The 19,639-nt window shown below is 41.8% G+C and overlaps 1 protein-coding gene across 5 annotated transcripts in view; it reads left to right on the top strand.

The window, feature by feature from the left end:
* The window catches only part of MLLT10 (myeloid/lymphoid or mixed-lineage leukemia; translocated to, 10), a 241,484-nt gene extending 227,741 nt beyond the window's left edge, over nucleotides 1–13,743 (top strand). For all 5 annotated transcript variants that reach the window (XM_019532240.1, XM_019532231.1, XM_019532222.1 and 2 more), the window contains 3 exons: nucleotides 9,365–9,467; nucleotides 10,069–10,278; nucleotides 11,940–13,743. In XM_019532240.1, the coding sequence (XP_019387785.1) occupies nucleotides 9,365–9,467; nucleotides 10,069–10,278; nucleotides 11,940–11,984 (358 nt within the window). In that variant the 3' untranslated portion in view covers nucleotides 11,985–13,743. The remainder of the gene's footprint in view (nucleotides 1–9,364; nucleotides 9,468–10,068; nucleotides 10,279–11,939) is intronic.
* Nucleotides 13,744–19,639: the final 5,896 nt, after the last annotated feature.

The raw sequence follows: 19,639 nt of genomic DNA, 5'->3' as shown, positions 1-19,639 counted from the left end.
CTCCTCTTCTCTAGACTAAATAAGCCCAGTTCCCTCAGTCTTTCCTCATAAGTCATGTACCCCAACCCCCTCAACGTTTTTGTTGCCTTCCACTGGACTCTCTCCAGTTTGTTCACATCCTTTCTGTAGTGGGGGGGCTCAAAACTGGACACAGTACTCTAGATGTGGCCTCACCAGTGCTGAACAGAGGGGAATAATCACTTCTCTTGACCTGCTGGCAACATACCTACCAATGCAGCCCAGTATGCCCTTAGCCCTCTTGGCAACAAGGGCACACTGTTGGCCCATATTCAGGATATTGTCCACTGTAACCCCCAGGTCCTTTTCTGCGGAGCTGCTGCTTAGCCAGTTGGTCCCAAACCTGTACAAGTGGATGGCATTTTTTCATCCTAAGTGCAAGATTTTGCACTTGTCCTTGTTGAGCCTCATGAGATTTCTTTTGGCCCAGTCCTCCAGTTTGAATGCTAACCATACCCTCCATCATATCTATTACTCCCCCAAGCTTAGTGTCATTTGTAAACTTGCTGAGAGTGCACTCTATGCCATCTTCCAGGTCGTTGATGAAGACATTGTACAAAACCAGCCCCGGGACTGACGCCTGGGGCACTCCACTTGATACTACCTGCCAACTAGACTTTGAGCCATTGATTATTACTCTGTAAGCATGATACTCCAGTCAGTTTTCTGTCCACCTTACAGTCCATTCATCTAGCCCATACTTCCTTAGCTTGCCTGAGAGAAGGTTGTGGGACACCTTACTTAAAGCCTTTACAGAGCCAGTTGTCTATCATAGAGTGCAATCAGGTTGGTCAGGCATGACTTTCCCCTGGTGAATCCATGCTGACTGTTCCTAATCACCTTGTTCTCCAAGTGCTTAGAAATGGATTCCTTGAGGATCTCCTCCATGATTTTTCCAGGGACTGAAGTGAGGCTGACTGGTTCCCTGGATCCTCCTTTTTCCTTTTTTGAAATATGGAAACTGTTTGCCCTTTTCCAATCATCAGGGGCCTTTCCTGATCAAAGATGATGGCCGATGGCTCTGCAATTGCATCAGCCAACTCTCTCAGCACCCTCGGGTGCATCCCATCCAGCCGCATGGACTTGTACATGCCCAGCTTTTCTAGGTAGTCCCTAACCTGTTCTTTTACCACTGAGGGCTGGTCACCTCCTCCCCAAACTGTGCTGTCCAGTGCAGTAGTCTGGGAGCTGACCTTGCCTGTGAAGACAGGTAAAAAAAGGCATTGAGCACTTCAGCCTTTTCTGCATCCTCTGTCACTAAGTTACCTCCCCCATTCAGTAAGAGACCCACACTTTCCCTGATCTTTCTCTTGCTACCAACATACTCATAGAAATGCGTCTTGTTACTCTTCACATCCCTTGCTAGCTGCAACTCTAATTGTGCTTTGGCTTTCCTGACTTCATCCCTGCATGCCTGAGCAATGCTCTTATATTCTTCCAAGTTTCAACTTTTTATAACCTTCCTTTTTGTGATTTAGTTTACTAAAGAGTTCCCAGTTGAGCCAAGTTGGTTTTCTGCCATACTTGTTAGTCTTGCTGCACATTGGGATGGTTTGTTCCTGCAAGTCTCAGTAAGTCTTCTTTCCATTACAGCCAGCTGTCTTGGACTCCTCTCTCCCTCAGTTTGGCTTCCCAGGGTGAGTTTCCCTGAGTGCATCAAAGTCTACTTTTATGAAGTCCAGGGTCCTTACTCTGCTGCTCTCCATCCTTCCTTTCCTCAGGATCCTTAACTCAGTTGTCTTGTCACTGCTGCCAAAGTTGACATCCGCTACTACATTCCCCACCAGTTCTTCCCTGTTTGTGAGCAGCAGGTCAAGAAGAGCATGGACCCTATTTGGCTGCTCCAGCACTTGCACCAGGAAGTTGTCCCCAGTACTCTCCAAAAACTACCTGGGTTGCCTGTGCACTGCTGTACTGCCCTCCCAGCAGATGTCAGGGTGATTGAAGTCCCCCATGAGAATCAGGGCCTGTGATCAGGGAAAATTCTGGTAGCTGTTTTAAGAAAGCCTTGTCCACCACTTTCTCCTGGTCTGGTGGTCTATAGTAGACCCCCACCATGACATCACCCTTGTTGCTTTCCCCTCTGACCCTAACTCACAGACTCTCAACAAGCCAATCTCCAGCTTCGTACTGGAGCTCTGAGCAGTCATATGGCTCTTTTACATAAAGTGCAACTCCTCTTCTCCCCTGTCCTTCCTGAACAGTTTGTACCCATCCATGACAGTGCTCCAGTCATGCGAGCTATCTCACCAAGTCTCTGAATTTCAATCATATAGTTCCATGATTGTGCAAGGACTTCCAATTCTTCCTGCTTGTTTCCCAGGCTCCATGCATTTGTGTATGGGTACCTGAGGTAACTAGTTGATTGCCCTGATTTCTCAGGAAGTATGAGAGCACCTGCCCTGTTTCCCTTTCCTGCTTGCTCTTCATCCAGGTCTCCCGCTTCCCCACTTACCTCAGGGCTCTGGACTCCATCTCCCGGCAAACCTAGTTTAAAGCCCTCCTCCATCATCATCTTATGTCCTTGTCATAAACTTGATGTTTTTCCAGAATTGTGCACAAGCAATGGCTCTTTCCATTGCTGCAATGAAGTCCTCCTTTGTACAGGTCTCATCAATGAGTCAGTAAACAAACAGATGCTCTATAGTCTGTACTTCACTGCACTCACATGTATTCATGTAATTAGATTAGCCCCATTTGATCATATTTGTTTTTGATCTTCCAGTTTGCATGTGCAAGCAATTCAGGCATCACCTTGTTGGCCAGTCTAGATCAGGCACTCTGGGAAGGTTCTCCTAGGGTTCCAGGTCTACTGCAGAGCACCTGAGTGTGCATAACCTTTCCTTCCATAACCTCAGTCATGCTCTGTGTGCCATTATGTACAACTACACAAGACTGGTCACAAAACTCTTTTGTGCTTTAAGCCATTTAGTTATTTCTGTGACCATAATGCCTGGGGTCTTCCATATGCCATGATCTTTCTTTTTGGCTCACTATATTTCTTCTGATATCAGGTGATGCAATGCCAGCCAGTAAGTACAAATTATCTTTTAGTGTTGGTTTTGGACATCCTGTTATTTCATGACAGCTGTCATTTAGAACTAGGTCTAGTTTCTTGGCATGAACTAATGATTCCCATACTAGACATGCATACTCTGCAGGGGTTCATAATGCAACTGGGTCTGCTCCTCACTGCTGTATGATCTTTCCTGGTATTGTGGCCAGACTGACCAGTCTGTTATTCTTGAACCTTTCTTCACTCATTGTTAAAGATGGGCACTATATTTCCCCTTTTCCAGTCATCTAGGACCTTATCTAACCTCTAAAAATTCTCTAAGATGATAGCCAGTGACTCTGAAATTACCTCAGCCAATTCCTTCATAATGCCTTCATTACCCTAGGGTGTATCTCATCTGGCCCTGCAGACTTGAAATCATCCAGCTTCTCTAAGTAATCCCCAACCTGTTCTTCCACAGCTGTAAGATGCTTATCATTTTTCCTATCTTTACTGCAAACTGCACTTATCATCTGGTAGCCGACCTTATACATGAAGACTGAAGTAAAAACAAAGCATTAAATAATTCAGCCTTTTCTGCATTGTCTGTGTCTAGACTGCCTTTTGCATTCAGTTAGGGACCTATATTTTCCTTGGTCTTCCTCTTTGGCTGTATGTATAGAATCCTTTATTGACTTTTATACAGCGTGGATAAAAATCAGTGAATTAAAAAAAACCAGATTTTTTATTTAAATGGTTTTTTTTATTTAACCATATTTTAATTTTTTTAAATACTTTAAAAAAACACCCCTAGATAAAGATAGCTTTAATTTAAGATATGTTGAAGCTCAAAGCTATTGCCATGGACTAGGGTTTACAACTTCTAATTATATACTATTTGAGAGAATATATTCATGTAACCTTTTTAGAAAAGTTTTATAAATAGGTCACAACAGGCCACAGACTATATTAGAGGTTCCTCTGTAGATTAGTAAAGATTAAAGAAAACCACTCTACCCAGTGAGACTCAGTGCTCAGTCTAGAAGATCCCATTAGACATCTTGGTGATACTTAGTTTCAGCTCTCAAACTGCATTTGTGTCTCCAGAGATAACAGACCTGATTACCTACCCATCAGCCCTATTGTTTCGCTGCAAGTCTGTGTACACAGAGTCAAGCCCTTACCTCTCCCTAAAAGTTCAAAGTTTTAAGAAGTTAAATGAATAGAGGATTGCTGGGGGTGGAGTAGATCTGGGCAAGGAGGAGGAGCCTGGAGATAAATGCAAGGAGGGAGGGGCAATAGAAACAAAAGAAAAACATTTTGAGCAGAGTATTCTGGAAGTCTTGAAGGATAAGTTTCTGACTATAGCTTCTCCATAGATTTGAGATCTAGAGAGGGAATAGTACGGTAGAAGGGAAAACCTGCCATGGCAGCAGACTTGCCAGGCCATAGAAGAGAAAAGAAATCAAAGATGCAAAGAATTCTAGAAGGAAGTGAAGAAAGCCCCAAGCTAATAATATATGGCTGCAGAGTTCATTTGATGTCTTCCTAATACAGCATGGCAAAAATCCCCAAATATGCATGATTAATCTAGTGAATTGGAGATAGTTCACCTCCCAGTGACTTCACAAGTATTTGCTTCATTTATCTTTGATAAATAAAATAACCAAATCATAATTCAGTTTTCTGTAATTGCAAAATTAATCTGAAAAAAATCAAAATAAATCACTCCTTTAAAATGTACAGTGTGTACCTTCTAAACATGGAACCTACATCTATCTCTCAGTTGTGAATAATACGTATTAAGGTTATATCAAACAAGAACACACTTTATAGAAAACAAGGATTAAATCAATGATCATGATAAATAAATCATGATTTAAATGAAATCCATCCTGCTTTTATATCCCTTGCCAGTTGCATTTCAAATCAGGCCTTGATCTTCCTAATTTTCTCCTTGCACATTTGTGTGATGTTCTTCTGCTGTTCCTTAACAATATGGCCAAGTTCCCAGTTTTTGTAGGATTTCCTTTTGAGTTTCAGCTAATTGAAGAGTTTGTTGTTTAGCCAGGCTGGTCTCCTGCTGCACTCCCCATTCTTTCATTGAGCTAGAGAGTTTGCTTCTATACACTTATTAAGGACCCTTAAAGTAGGCAGCTGTTCTGGACTTCTTTTTCCCTCAAATTTGCCTCCCAAGGGATCTTATGTACCAGTTCCTTGACTTTATTAAAAAGCCTCCTTTTTTGAAGGCCAGTGTTTCTGTGGCACTCTCCTTTCTTCCTTCCTTTAGGGTCTTGATTCCTATCATTTTGTGGTCACTGTCTCCCAAGCTGTCTTTCCAATGCATGTTCTCAAAAAAAAATTACTCCTTATTTGTGAGCAACATGTCGAGAAGAGCTTCCCCTTTAATTGGTCTCTCCAATACCTGTACCAAAACGTTTTACCTAACATGCTTCAAGAATGTGCTGGGCTGCTTGTGCACTGCTTTCCAGCAGATGTGCCCTATAAAAAGCAGGTCTTACAATTTGGTTGATTGTTTAAAGAAAGCCTCATCCACCTCTTCCTCCTGGTTTGGTCACAGTGGCTGGGTAACAGTGGCATCAACTTTGCTCTTCTGCCCTCTGACCTTTACCCAAATGCTTTCAAGAGGCCTAACTTCTACTTCATGTTGCACCTGAGAACATGTGCACTTACCATCCTTAGTGACCAAGAGGTAAAATGCTTGGAAAAGAAAAAGGATCATTCCTTTTCTTTCTATCAGTTAGAGGAGTTTTCAGGACAGGGAGGTTCAAATTAAGCAGAACCCTACGCTGTTTACTCAAATCCAAGACAAGGTCTTCTCCCTCCCCTCCCCCCCCCCGTTAATTTGTGGGAGAGCCCCTTGTTTTGGATATGAGTATGGGGGGAGGGGCAGGTAGCTGCTGTGGCTCTGGTGCCAACCCACAGGTGCCAAAGCTGCTGTTGCTGCCTTGCCACTCCACCATCTCCCTCATGCAGCCTCTGCTCCAATGCTTACTCTTTAGCTGTAGCAGGCTTTGGCCCTCCTCCAACCTGGAGCATGGAAAACATGCTTACTCAAGCTTTATCTTGCTCCATAGTATGTGATGCAATGGCAGCAGCCCTGGAGCCCAGCCCTGCTACCACACTGGGCTCGGGATGAGCAAACATGTACTCTATGCCCTGGTCTGGAGTGGGGCCAGAGCCAGAGGGTAAGTAGTGTGGAGGGCAGGTAGAAGAGCAGAGGCTGGGGTGGTAAAGTCGTCAGGCAGCAGGGGGGAGGGCAGGTGCTGGGGTGTGTAGGCATGGTGGGACAAATAAGGGGGCAAGTGATGCGGGCACAGAGACAAGGGGTGGGGTTGGGGCTGATTGACCTATCCCCCATTGATTTTCCACCACCTGCCCCCCCTGCCATTGCTTTCCCTGCCACAGTCTATGGATTTCAGAAAACTGTTCAATATTTAGATCCTAGGCCTGGAAAATTGTAAAAAAAAGTATACATTTTCCATGTATAGAATCTAATTATTGGAGGATTGTCCTAAATTCAGTCAACTTGGATTTGGGTGAGTTTGGTAATTAGCAAGAAGCTAAGAAGGATTCAATTCCAACCATTCTGGAAACACCAAGGCGTTCCAGAACCAAGGAAAGCACCATTAAGAATCCCAAGAAACAATTTCCTGGCAGTTTGGAGGGAGAAGCTTGTCTTCTCCACCTTTGGTTATTTCTGGATATTTTAGGTCTCTAGCATTAGGTGACTGGTGTATTTTTTTCAGCCTTAGGCCTGAGCAGGTGAGTAGGACAGAGGGAAAGTTGGCAAGAAATTTTAGGGAGAAGTGTGAAATGAATATATAAAGCACATATGGACACATGATGTAGGGGAAATAGATAATAAGGGGATGGAGAGGGGATGGAGAGAAAAATCAGAAAGGAAAAAGAAGGAATACTAGTAGCAAGAGGCAAACAAATTAAGATACTTTGAAGACCTTTGTTAAACCATCAATTAAAATGTTACAGTCTGAAATAAAGAAGATGCAAGGGTTTTATTTCTCTTATTTCAAAGGTTGTTGCTCTGGGGGGAATGTTTACAGTATAGGAATTTTTCTACCTTGGCTAGTAGAGGTCAGATACATTTCTGTCTTGTTTATTAAATGTTTATTAAATAATTATTAAGTGTGTTACTGTACTGCCGAAATGCTGGAGATATGGACCAGAGCACATTATGCTAGGCATTGTTAGAAGACAGAGGCTGGGTACAAACATTCATTTCTAGTGATGAAAAGTTTGCATGTGCCCCCTGCATGCCCCCTCCTCCCATCCTCCTGCCACTCAGCTGAGCAGCAGGGGGGAAAGGTGAAGGAGAAGGGGGACAGTGCTGCTTCCTGCACTTGGCTTCCAGTGCCTGGGAGCCTAGCAAAGGGAGCAGCAGGACAAAGTCTCTGCCTGGTTCATACACCAGGAGCTCTGATGTGAGAAGCACACAGGGGGCTGCACTACTCTGTGAAAGGCTCCCAGCAGCCAAGCAGAAAGATTAGTAGTACATCTGCCTGCCTCTCACACAGGGAACTCTGATACAAGAAATAGGCAAGGAGCAGCTAGCGGCTGCTTCTCCCCTCTTGGTTTACAGGACTGGAGAAAGCAGCTGCCTCCCATTTTCTTCTCCAGACCAGTGACCCTTCCTCCCTGCTCCACTCCAGTCTGGTTCCCAGGAAGAGTTAAGCCAGGGAAAACTGGGCAGACATTCAGTCTCTAGGGAAAACTCTTCCAGGAGTGATTTAACCATAGTTCCCAGATTATTTTCTCCCAGAGTGGCCATTTTTGCTCTGAAAAAAACCAACAACTTGAATACCTGCACATCTTTGGTTTTCACTGGGAGAACAGTTATTTTCCCAGTAGAAACTGAATGTCTGTATGTGGCCAGAATCAAAGCATGCATGTCCCAACAGTGAAAGCCAAGAGATGATAGATACAGGGAAGAGAGAGGAATACAAGGAAACAATAATACAACACTAGTTATTGTTGGTAGCTTAGGGTCCTGGCAAGTCAGTAGTCTATATTTTTTGTAGCTCTTGAAGCAAAGAAGAATTTTAAGGAGGATAAGGTTTACAGTACTGAAGGGGCTACCTATGCAAAACCATGAAGTTCCTTGTTTGAATATTTAACAAAGTGTTTCTAGAGACTTGTTATGGGCTGATAGGGGACAGGAATTGACATTTCAGTAGTAAATGAGGGATATGTTGTGAAAACTCTGGAAGGTGAAGACAGATGGCTTAAAGCGGCTGATGTTTGATGTGGTGGAGGAGGAACAAATATAGAGAGATTCAGAGCAGTGGTCCAGTAAAACGAGCTTTTTGGCAGAATTCTGAATGGGTAAGAGCAAGGCAGAACTGCATTCGTCAAGGCCAAAGAAAAGGGCATTGCAGTGATTGAGAAGTGAGATCCATCTGTGTGAATGCCTAGGAAAGATGTTACACAGGAAGAATTTAAAGGATTCAGATGCTTCCTGCATCTGAGGACCTACACTGAATATAAGCCTGAGTTGTAGGCATAGGGTGGTGTTGCAGTTGAGTGAACGGGAAAAGAGGTGCAGGAGAAGGAGGGCTTAGGGTGGATGATTAGCAGCTTTGTTTCAATATGTTGATTCTCAGAGATGTGCCAGGATTTTAATTTGGGTACATGACACCAGAAATAGAGATCTGCAACTTCAGTGTGTCAGCCTTAAGATTGTCATCATTCAAACAGTTGAATTCATGTTTGCAGATTAAATAAATCCAAGAGAAAATGTAGAATAGTCAGAAATAGATCAAGGTTAGGACTGTAATGCCACTACAGAAAATGGTGGAAGAATGAGGAGAAAGGGGGAGGGAGAGGAAAAAGAAGACTTTTTTGGTTAATTTTGGAAATGTCCAGGTATATATTAGCACTATATGGATGTGGTATGCACACAGGAAATAACTGCTCATTTTTTGTTCATCAGGGCAGCAGTTCCCAATCTGTAGTATGGGTACAACCTGTCAGTGGTACTTGTTAACAGATTTATTATAATTTCTTTATATGACAAAAATTTGCCAGTGGTACTTGATGTTGAACTGAAAAATTTGCTGGTGGTACTTAAGGCTGTATCATTTTAAATTGGTGGTGTGAAATCTGTCAGAGTTAGGGAACTGCTGCATTAGGGTATCTAGTGGTATTTAATCACTATATTGAATAGCAAGTGTGTATTTATACAAGATGGTATATGTGGTTTTTGATTTTTAATTTTGAGGAAAAGGTGATGTAAAAATTTCCAAGGCCCTTATTAGTCAAATAAACTAGTGTTACATTGCAGAAACTAAGAGATTGGTCATTACTTTGCAGTGCCTCTGGACTAGGGTTACTTCCTGACCAACAGAGACAACTTCTGCTCCATCAGCAGCACCAGCAATTTCAGCAGTTATTGAATACTCAACAGCTCACATCAGTATGTTTTATAATTAGTTATTTTTGTATGTTATTGTTTCTATAGTATAGTCTTCCTCCTTGAGTTAATGCAAATGTGAGAAGTGGGTGTAGCAACCTGGTTATATTATGGTTTGAAAAATTCAGTTTCAAAAAATCTTTCATTACTAAGTTGTCAGCACCTTTTTATGCTATGGACAATCTGCTCATTGTAAATAATGCTTTATTCTAACAAGTTATATATGCCATTTTGCACTGTTTGGAAATGCTGTGCTGTTTGCATTGGCAGTAGCATGATTTGCATACTTGGACAAATATATTTAAGATACTTTTTCAATAAAAAATATTAATGTCTGGATCCTCTCTTAAAGTGGCTTGTCCTGGCTAACAGGTCTAGCAAAACTTTGTTTGCTGACTTCAGGAAAATTGTAATAGATTTTCTGTTCCATCTCAGCAATTCTATAAAGCCTCACCAGTGCAACCCAGGTTACACAGACTTCATAAAATTGTAGTTGCACTGTATAAAAACTGGGGTTGGCTAGGACCTGGAAAAGAGTGATCATTTATTGAATTTACTGTTGATTAGCTTTTTTCTCCCCCCACCTCCCCTTGTCCTATCCAAGGAACAGCATCAGGCCCTTCTCTATCAACTCGTACAGCAACAGCATCACCAACACCAACACCATCAGTCTGAAGTACAACTGCAGATACCAGGAGCAACCCAGATACCCATAAATAACTTGCTTTCAGGCACTCAGGCATCACCTCTTCATACAGCTACTACCAACCCATTTCTTACAATTCATGGAGATAATACAGCTCAAAAAGTGACGGTAAGTGTGTTTATACCTGTAATGACATTTTCAGTGAGATAATTAAGGGGACATTGTTTCAAATTCAGAGGCAAGTCCTACGAAAATCCAGGGGGAGTTTGAACTTAATGCAACTTTCACCTTATTCTGGCCCTAAAGGATTTAAGTTATTTGGGCTGCTTTATGTTGTCACCTGCTTGCCATGGGAACTGCTGGCCTGGGTAAAACCAGTAGTCCACCTAGCCCACTTATCCTTCCTCTAACAGTGGCCAGTACCAGAGAGGCATATGAGATAATTTGAGAAACTCTGTAGTGGGCCTTTGAGTCATCTAGGTATTAACGTAAGGAAGCCCCATAAAGCTGTGCAAAGAACTGAGACAGGTTCACTAATCAAACTAAGGTATAGGTTAACCAAAAGACCAGTTACACAGACAAACACAGATTTGTTACTTTTTTCTATTACTCAGCTCAAGAACCCGGGTTTGCCTGTGTTTCATTTGGATTTGACAAACAGACCTGAAATGAATAAACTGCAATGTGAGGGGAAGGGGATCAAAGAAACTTCAGTTGACATGTTGCATTTGCCAGAGCTTTGCCATGGGGGAATGCTCCATGGCATTATCATTGTATCTTTTTCCTCAGTAATATCATGATCTGTATGTTTTGTTTTGCTCTGGAAGTTCGCACCCTCTTCAAGGCCCTAAGTGGGAAAGGGGGGCTACAGACATTTCACAGTGGTGTTTGCTGCTCTAATTTTCATTTAGGAATTTAAAGTATTTCATTCTGTATATTTAAGATATGTAAAATTTCCCGATCTTAAAAAAATAGAGCTGTCTTAGGAAATAAAATTAGTGTTTCTGGTATAACACATCTACTGATTTAGCATTTTCCTAGTCTCTAATACTGGTGTTGGTTCTTGTACTCAACAAAATTTCTCTCATTTTTCTCTCACACCCACACAAAAAGAAAATGTTGAGTAGGCAACACCAACATTGTTTACAGATGCGTTAATTTTGCTTCTTTTTTTCTTAATTAAGGAAAAATTAAAATGGCCAGCTTTGACTTTCTCCAAATGAGACATTTTCACTCAGACCTTTTGGTTAGAAATATCTTTATTTCCCTTAAAAATAGTATCAAGAACATTTTTTTAGCTTTATTTTTTTTTAACTATACATACTTTTTGTGGTGCAAGATTTCTGAGTTCATGGATGGAATTGTTCCGACATAGTGAAAAGACCTTTCTTACCCTCTCTCCATGAGAACGAGAGCATCAGGGCACACAGGGACCTTTCTGGACTCCTCTCTGGGACCAGAGAGCTCAGCAGCCTTAGAGAGAAGCAGAATCGGAGCCTGAGAACTATTTCCAAGTGGTAGTTTTGGAAAGTCACGCAAGTGTCCTTCAAATATAACTCCTTTTGAATTGGTTCTTCTTCTTCCCCAAGTTTTGTTTCTAGGTGTGTGCGACTGTTCTTTTCTAGAAAACAAATGTTTTGCTGGAGTCATGGGGGAAAAAAAAAGAAATATTCTAAGTAGTTCTTTAACACGACTGTATGATCTCACTTTCTGTATGTCCATAGTTTATCGCAGCTGTGTCTTTTCACTTAGGTGTAGATGACACAGAGTTTAGCAAAACTGAAGTAATGGTCAGTTTTAAAGGTACTCCTTTTTTTTTCTTACCACAGAGGATTAATGATAAAACTGGACCAGTTGCACCAGAGAAGAGTTGACATTTGAGAAATATTTGAGAACTGCGTACCATGCTGTTAAAGCACTTCATCTGGCTGCTAACCGCAGTCTTACTTTCTGCAGATGCAAAGATGCAAGCTAACTGCACAGCAAAAGATTAATCTTCACAAGGACATTGTTGTAAGGCTTTGATTTACTTTCTTGTTGCACTGAAAGGAAACTTCTTTTCCAGATTTCACAGACTAAACCATTATTGCAAACCATAATTAATTTGTCAATTTGACAATATTAAATGCAACAGATTCAACCATGGAAAAATTATCTGTGGTGCTCATCTTATATTTTTGTTATAAATTGGAGAGCTAGTAAATTGAAAAACACCTATTCCAGTCACATTTTACTTGGGTTTGAAGTTGTCTTAAGCAAAACCAAAAAACCCTTAACCCAGCCCACCTAATCTTTTGCTGCAGCTGCAATATGCTTTCAGACCCAGGTTGTAATGGTTGTCTGGACTGCCTATTAGTTGTTTTTCTTTTCTAAATATGTTTTAAAATTTGACTTGTGATGCAAAGGATATAGTTCTGAACTTTTTACTTCATCAAATTCTATTGACCCATAATGGGAATTCTGCCAGAGTAAGTTTCAAGATGGAGTCCAAAGGTTGTTAACTTTGGTTTGGGTTTTTGGAGTTCTGCGGTTGCTGGAGAAACTAAATCAATTAAAACAAACAAACAAACAAAAAAACCCTTGCCAGATCAAAAGGCCAATCTGGAAAATAGCAGATGTATATGGCCTAAACTAAGTGCCTGTTGCTACCTCCATTTTGTTTAAATGGCTGCAGACAGCTGATCATGCACTAGACAACTCCTTATAAGCAGCAGGAATATTTGATATTGCACCAGCAGCCTTCCCCATTGTTCTGCCTTTATTGGAAGTGTTTTTGCCACTGTAGATAGCTCAGGCAAATTGTTTACCTGGGTCACTTCCACTAATAACTTACCAAAAAAGTATGTAGTTAACATTTTCCACTGAAATTTCAGTGCTTAAACTGGGTGAATTTGTTTTAGAACACTTTCATCTAGGACAGTTGGTCTCATGGCATGACTATGCAGTATGGCAGAGTATAAGTTAAAATTGGAGTAATGACCATTAACTTGTATTTAGAAAAGTGAATTATTAGTGGAAAAGACCCAGCTGTAATTAGACCTCCACTGTGTATTTAATTGGAAGAACATGTTAATTCTGCAATATGTCTCTTGGTTAAACATTGCACAGTTCTTACCTCATTTCTGTAAATAAAGTTTTGTGAATCTGTTTTGTATTGTGAAGAATTCATAAGAAAACATTGATATTTTGATTTGTAATATTTCTAATTAGTACATTTAATTGAAAAAGTAAAAATAATTTATTTTTATATGTTTTGGGGAATTTTAAAAATTATCACAAATCACTTTTGTAGATACTTTACAAAAGTAAATCAGTGTGGTTTATTTTACTTATTTAACCCACTGATTAATATTCTGTAACAATTTGTACAAATGGTAAAATGGAAATGTGCTGTTATTTTGCCTAGATGTAAAATTCCAAGTGTATGAAAAGATATGTACAAAGCTTTTGTTAATAAATTTTAATAATGTTTATAGTTGTACATGTCACTGCTGTGAGAGGGATTCTTGTTAAAAACTGTGGGACATTCTTTTTCCTTTCAGTTCAGTTCATATACCACGATTGGCAGGATTTTAGTATTTGTTGTAACTGTAATAATCAGACATCAAATTATACTAAATTTGTTTACAACAACCAGTTTCTTAATGTTTCCTTTCCTCTTTTTTATTCTGTTTTTATAAGACACCTTTTGCTGTAATATGTAACCATATCTATCATAAAAAGCAAAGCAGTATTTTTTGCTTACCAAACCTGTCATCTCAGGTCACCATTTTAGAGACTGCCCTCTAAAGCCACAGTCAAGGTAAGAATTCTCTGTGCACAACCCCTTAGATACATGGCCATGCCAGTTACTGGAATGAGGAAACCCTTGTTTTAATAGCCAGATTTCATTTTGAAGCAACTTACAGAGAGTTGCTCAGAGATGAGGTGGGCTCTGGGCAGTATCTTAGTGGTAGTGTTCTTGTTTTATCACCACTAAGGTGCTGGGTTTGAGACCTGTGCTTAACAAATACATGTAAATGGCACTATACATCTACATGGATTTAGATAGATAATACTACAAACAAAGCATAGTTATAGAGGGATCAGTGTTAGAATAGTAGGAGGGTTCCACAGGGTCTGTTCTGGATTCTGTGCTATTTGACATTTTGGGTAATAACTGGATGCTAGAATTGAGGCCTTTCTGTTCAGGTTTGCAGAAGACATGAAACTGGGAAGGACTGCTAGCACTTCTGAAGATAGGATTAGAATTCAGACAGATCAAGGATTATGAGCAAAGGTTGACAGAACTGAACACGTGCAATTTAGAGAAAAGACGGCAGAGAGAAACACAGTAGTATTCAAAAATTTGATAGGCTACCATAAAGAACAGAAAGGACAGTTGATACCTAAAGAAGCAACCACAGCCCCTACTGCCACAAGCAGCTCCTCCAGGGACTCGCAACCAAGTCCAGAACCACCTGACTGGGTGGCCCCTCCCACCAGCCCTGGCAGCATGCGAGAAGCAGGGGGTCACGCTGGGTTGACGAGCACAATTTTGTCTGCATGTTGTCTGCCTAACCACCACAGAGCATGCTATTTTATTAGAAAGACCGTGTGAAAATCTGCTAGGAAATACATGTGAATTCTCAAAACCAAGCTGTTGCTCCTCTTTGGGCTTTGCACCCATGGCATAACAGTGTGCTACTACCACCATTACCTCAGTTTTCTGTCAACAGCAGAATCCCAGAATGTGGGACAGTGAGGAAGAGGGGACAAAATATGGGGTGCATACGGACGACATGTCTTCAGCACCTTCAGTTACTGTGGTTAAGTAACATTTTTTCCTTTGAGCATATTGTCTAGATGTACATCCTGTCAACCCCCAGGAATAGTAGTGAGATTTGTTGGAGTTCTTGTGAAAAAGATCCCTGAAAAGCAGGATGGGGAAGGAGGATTGGAAAACAAGTACCCAGCTCTGCTGGATATTGTAGCCAGCTGAGATGGTCAGTAGGACCCATGGCGTGCACCCAAGTATATGCATGAAGAGAACCAAGTGGTTCCCAAAGGTGGTGGGGTTGGCACTCGGATTTCAAGAGGCAGCTCACACCTCTCAACAAAAAAGGACTGCTTTATAAGCCAACTGGGCTGATAGGGAAACCAATTCATGCTTGTGGAAACACTGTCTTATAAAAGAATTAAGAGAAAAAGCAAGGTTGAGTTGGTTGCCAGGAATAGGCCTTGGGACTGTTCTTCTGTTTTGGCCATACCTTGGGTTCTCCTCAGGACACTGCATCACTTTAGTCTTTTATTATATGAACGGCTTCATCCATTACGCACTAAAGAGTTTCGTTCCTTCAGACAGAATATTTTCTACTACATGCTGTACCTCATGAGAGAGACCACAAGGAGTTTCCTGGCACACTGTCAGCGTGGCATTAGATACAGTATCTGCTGTATCAAAGACTACTGCAGATAGCAGCTAGGCTTTTAGACATCAGAGCTTTAATACTGCTCCCAAACTCTGGTGATAGTTTGTCCAATATGGTATGTTAGTTGGCCATTTGAAACTGAAAGCCCATCACGCAGTAGTACTTCATGCCTTAATAGTCAATCCTCTTGGGCTGCTCCTTTCCAGGAGTGGTGGTGTGCTGTTTTGCCAAAGGAGGGAAGATGAAAAAGTAGTGGATAATAATTCTGCTTCTCTATATGGCATTTGACACTTCTTGTTCACCTTCCTTGCAATGGAAACCACCTCCCTGATAGCCTCATTGATATGTAAGGCTATTTTTTGCCTAATGTGGACTGTTGTAAAATATCAATCGGTTTATGCATAGTTTTCTCCATTTATTTCATGGCGGTCTGGGGTGCTGCTGCCACCCTCTTCATTATAGCCTGAAGGCCCTTATAATTTGAATAAGAGGTATTCAGCAGGACTCTCGTCTGAGCACAAAGAAGGTATTTGGTAGGGTCTCAAAGTGGATAACAGATTCCAGTGGAGCTTCATAATCCAGGCAAAGGGGAGCCAGGGAAGTTGGTGACTGCATCCTTGGAGGTTGAAGCCATGGAGCAGGTCCCTGCATCTTCTCCCATCTGAGTGGCCCAGTGCCACAAGAGTCACAACAGGCAAAGCAGGAAATAGGCTCTGGGACGAAGAGGCTGAGTAACACAGCCAAGAATGGCTCAGGATCCAGCATCTGTTTCTTCATGAGATGCAGAGAAATGTGGAGGATAGTCTTGGGGTTTAAGGGTAAGATTGCGCCGAGTCCAGATCATTTTCAGAACCTCATGAACACTTGAATTAAGATAATTCTGGATGGCAGCATGGGAAGGCCTCATGCCACTTGGGGTGCTTCTGGCTCTACACGGTGAGAGGCACTAAAAAGAATGGTAACTCTCACTCCTGAAGAACAAATTGATCCAATGGTGCTGTGAAGCAAGGTAACTATGAAGGCTGTATTAGAATATGAGGAAGAGGTACAGTAGTTACAGCTACCTTTGGACAGCTAACCTTTGTTGATTCCCCAAATATTGATGCTGAAGATCTAAATGTTGATGATGGGCGCCTGGATAGTCTCCAGGTAGTTTAGTGCCAGCACAGTAGAAGACTTAGACTCCTAAACCAACATGTAGGTGTTGAGACACCTCCAAGCTTTCGGAACCAGTCAGGCCTGCAAAGTCTCCAAAAGCCGAAGTGGTGGTACAGAGTGCTTCTTGGAAGAACTGCAAGTTTGGGATCTATTTGAACTTTACATTGTTTTTAGTTTCACCAGAAACTATCTCTGTGATGCTGGTGACAAAGATGGTCTTTGGGGAAGGAAGCCTGTGAACTGGGGTGACTAGAGGCCATCCTGCATCCCATGATTCAAGACAGACACCATTAATTTATAGATTTGGTAAGCCTTGGGGTCTCACCTCCCAGTCTTTTTTCCATGGTTGGCTGGTAAAAATTTGCAAAATGAACAGCTCTAATACATGAGAGTCACTCTGCCCATAAAGGCACTTAAGGTTGCGAGTGTCCCCTCACTGGGAAAACAGTACTTGAAGGCTAAGGATCTAAAAAAATCCATCTTGGAGAAAAAGATTACCACCGCAAACAGAAAAAGTATAATAAGTGACCACTAAGAAAAGGCCTCCCATTGGCAGCAAATAAAACCCCAGGAACTTAACAGAAAATTATTCAAAACAACCAACAATGTTTTGGAAGTAGAAAACTATGTTCTAGGCACAGCAGGTTGCTCTTTCTCAAGCCAAAAGACAGTTAAGAGCAACTGATTTGGGAGTATGTTTGCACCATATAGATATTGCCACACACAAACACACAAAGCTCCAGCCTTCAAGATGCATTTGTACACAGCGAAATCAATACAAGGAAAGTCACTCAAAAGAGAGGTCTTTTGCATCCTACTGCTGCTCACTAAGGGACTCATTATTGTTCGCCATTACCCCAGCCTGTAAATCTAAGATCTCCCTAGCTATGAAATATTTTGTTCCATATAGACAAAGTGATACTTAAACCTCATTACCAAATTCAGACTAAGGTACTTTCATCTGTTATTCAACCACTGCCTGTTTTTTATTCTGGTCCTTGGTTAGTGAGATTACATATCCTACTGGTGAAGACTTATTTGGGGTTAGCTACATAGCCTGCACTAGGGTTATACCTGATTGCCTTTTATGATGAGATCATTGGTTCTGTAGATGCAAGGAGAACAGTGGACATGATGTACCTTCACTTTAGCAAGGATTTTTTTTTTGTATACAATCTCCTGCAGCATTTTTGGAAGCAAATTAAGGAAGTATGGAGTTGAATGATGAATGGACTATAAGGTGGATAGAAAGCTGGCTGGATTGTCAGGCAGTGATTAATGGCTTAGTGTCTAGTTGTCAGCCAGTATCAAGTGGAGTGCTCCAGTGGCCAGTCCTAGGTCCAGTTTTGTTCAATGTCTTCATTAATGATCTGGAAGATGGGATGGATCACACCCTAAGCAAGTTCATGGATGAAATCAAACTGGTGGGAATAGTAGATATGTTGTGGTTAGGGCTAGGATTCAGAGTATCCTAGACAAACTGGAGGATTGGGCCAAAAGAAATCTCATGAGGTTCAACAAGGACAAGTGCAAAGTCCTGCGCTTAGAAGGAAACAATCCTGTGCACTGCTACAGGTTTGGGACCAACTGGCTAAACAGCAGCTCTGCAGAAAAGTATCTGGGGTTTATAGTAGACAATAAGCTGGATATTGATGGCTTGAGATTTGCTTTTAGGAATCGGTCTGTTGAAAAAGTAGATATTGCATTAGAACAATGGTCCAAGGGAATGGCAAGGTTTAATTGGTTTCTAAAAGCCTATTTGTGACCAAGTTTCCTTCAATACCCAATGAGTCTGGAACAAGTAGCCTGGGACATTCCAGACATATACCATGCTGTTCCATAACATGAGATAAGGTGGCTAGCTCACAACAACCAGCCGCAGAGAACCTTGGGATTTCTGGTTCTGGTGGACAGACCAAATTTGGAGGCTGAGACATGCCCAAATTAAGACACTGGTAAATGACCAAATTAAGATGCGTGCATGTGATAAGTTTGGGGGGAAAAGGAATATGCTGACAGAACAGAACATGGACAGTGTGGTGACCACAGGGAGACCAACAATGCCAGAAGTGAAGAAACATCAGAGGAGAAAAAGGATACAAGAGGAGGGATTTCAGAGCAGCAAAGCATCCCTGAGAGAGGAACCCAAGACAACCATGGACAGAGGGTGCACCACCAGCCTGTCTCACCCACCCCACTGGGAGTTGGGTGGGCTTCAGCCCACAACCTCCAGGCTGATGACATCTGACATTCAAGAAAGAACCACAGGATGCTGCTCACATACTGGCCAGATGTACCTTCCCTCTATGACAACCCTAGGACTAGTAGATATAGAACTGGGGTGGGCGGAGAACAGCAAGGGGTTATTTTGTTTGCCTTGCCTGTATTACTTTTATCCGCCATCATTGTATTAATAAGATTTCCCTATTATTGAATGGAAGAAGTTGTGGTCAGCCTGAGGGTTTGGGGCTTCCCTGAACAAGGTATCTGGGTCATAAATCCAGTGCCAACAGATATTAATCAACAGTGTGCCCTTGATGTGAAGAAGGCTAACAGCATACTAGGCTGCATTAGTAGGAGCGTTGCCAGCAGATTGAGGGAATTAATTATACCCATCTATTCTGCACTGGTGAGGCCACATGTGGACTACTGTGTCATTTTTGGCCCCCCCACTACAGATACGATGTGGACAAGTTGGAGAGAGTCCAAAAATGGTTAGAAGGCTGGGGCACATGACTTACGAGGAGAGGCTCAGGGAACTGAGCTTATTTAGTCTGCAGAACAGAATACGGAGGGGGGAATTTGATACCAGTACCTGTAGGGTGGTTCCAAAGAGGATGGAGCTAGACTTCTCAGTGATGGCAAATGACAAAACAATGAGCAGTGGTCTCAAGTTGCAGCAAGGGAAGTTTAGGTTGGATATTAGGAAAATCATTTTCACTAGGAGAGTAGTGAAGCAC

The sequence above is a fragment of the Crocodylus porosus genome, unplaced genomic scaffold (genome assembly GCF_001723895.1).
Source record: "Crocodylus porosus isolate Cpor-Errol unplaced genomic scaffold, CroPor_comp1, whole genome shotgun sequence".
Lineage (NCBI taxonomy): Eukaryota > Metazoa > Chordata > Crocodylia > Crocodylidae > Crocodylus > Crocodylus porosus.
This window is presented reverse-complemented; position numbering and strand designations above follow the sequence as displayed.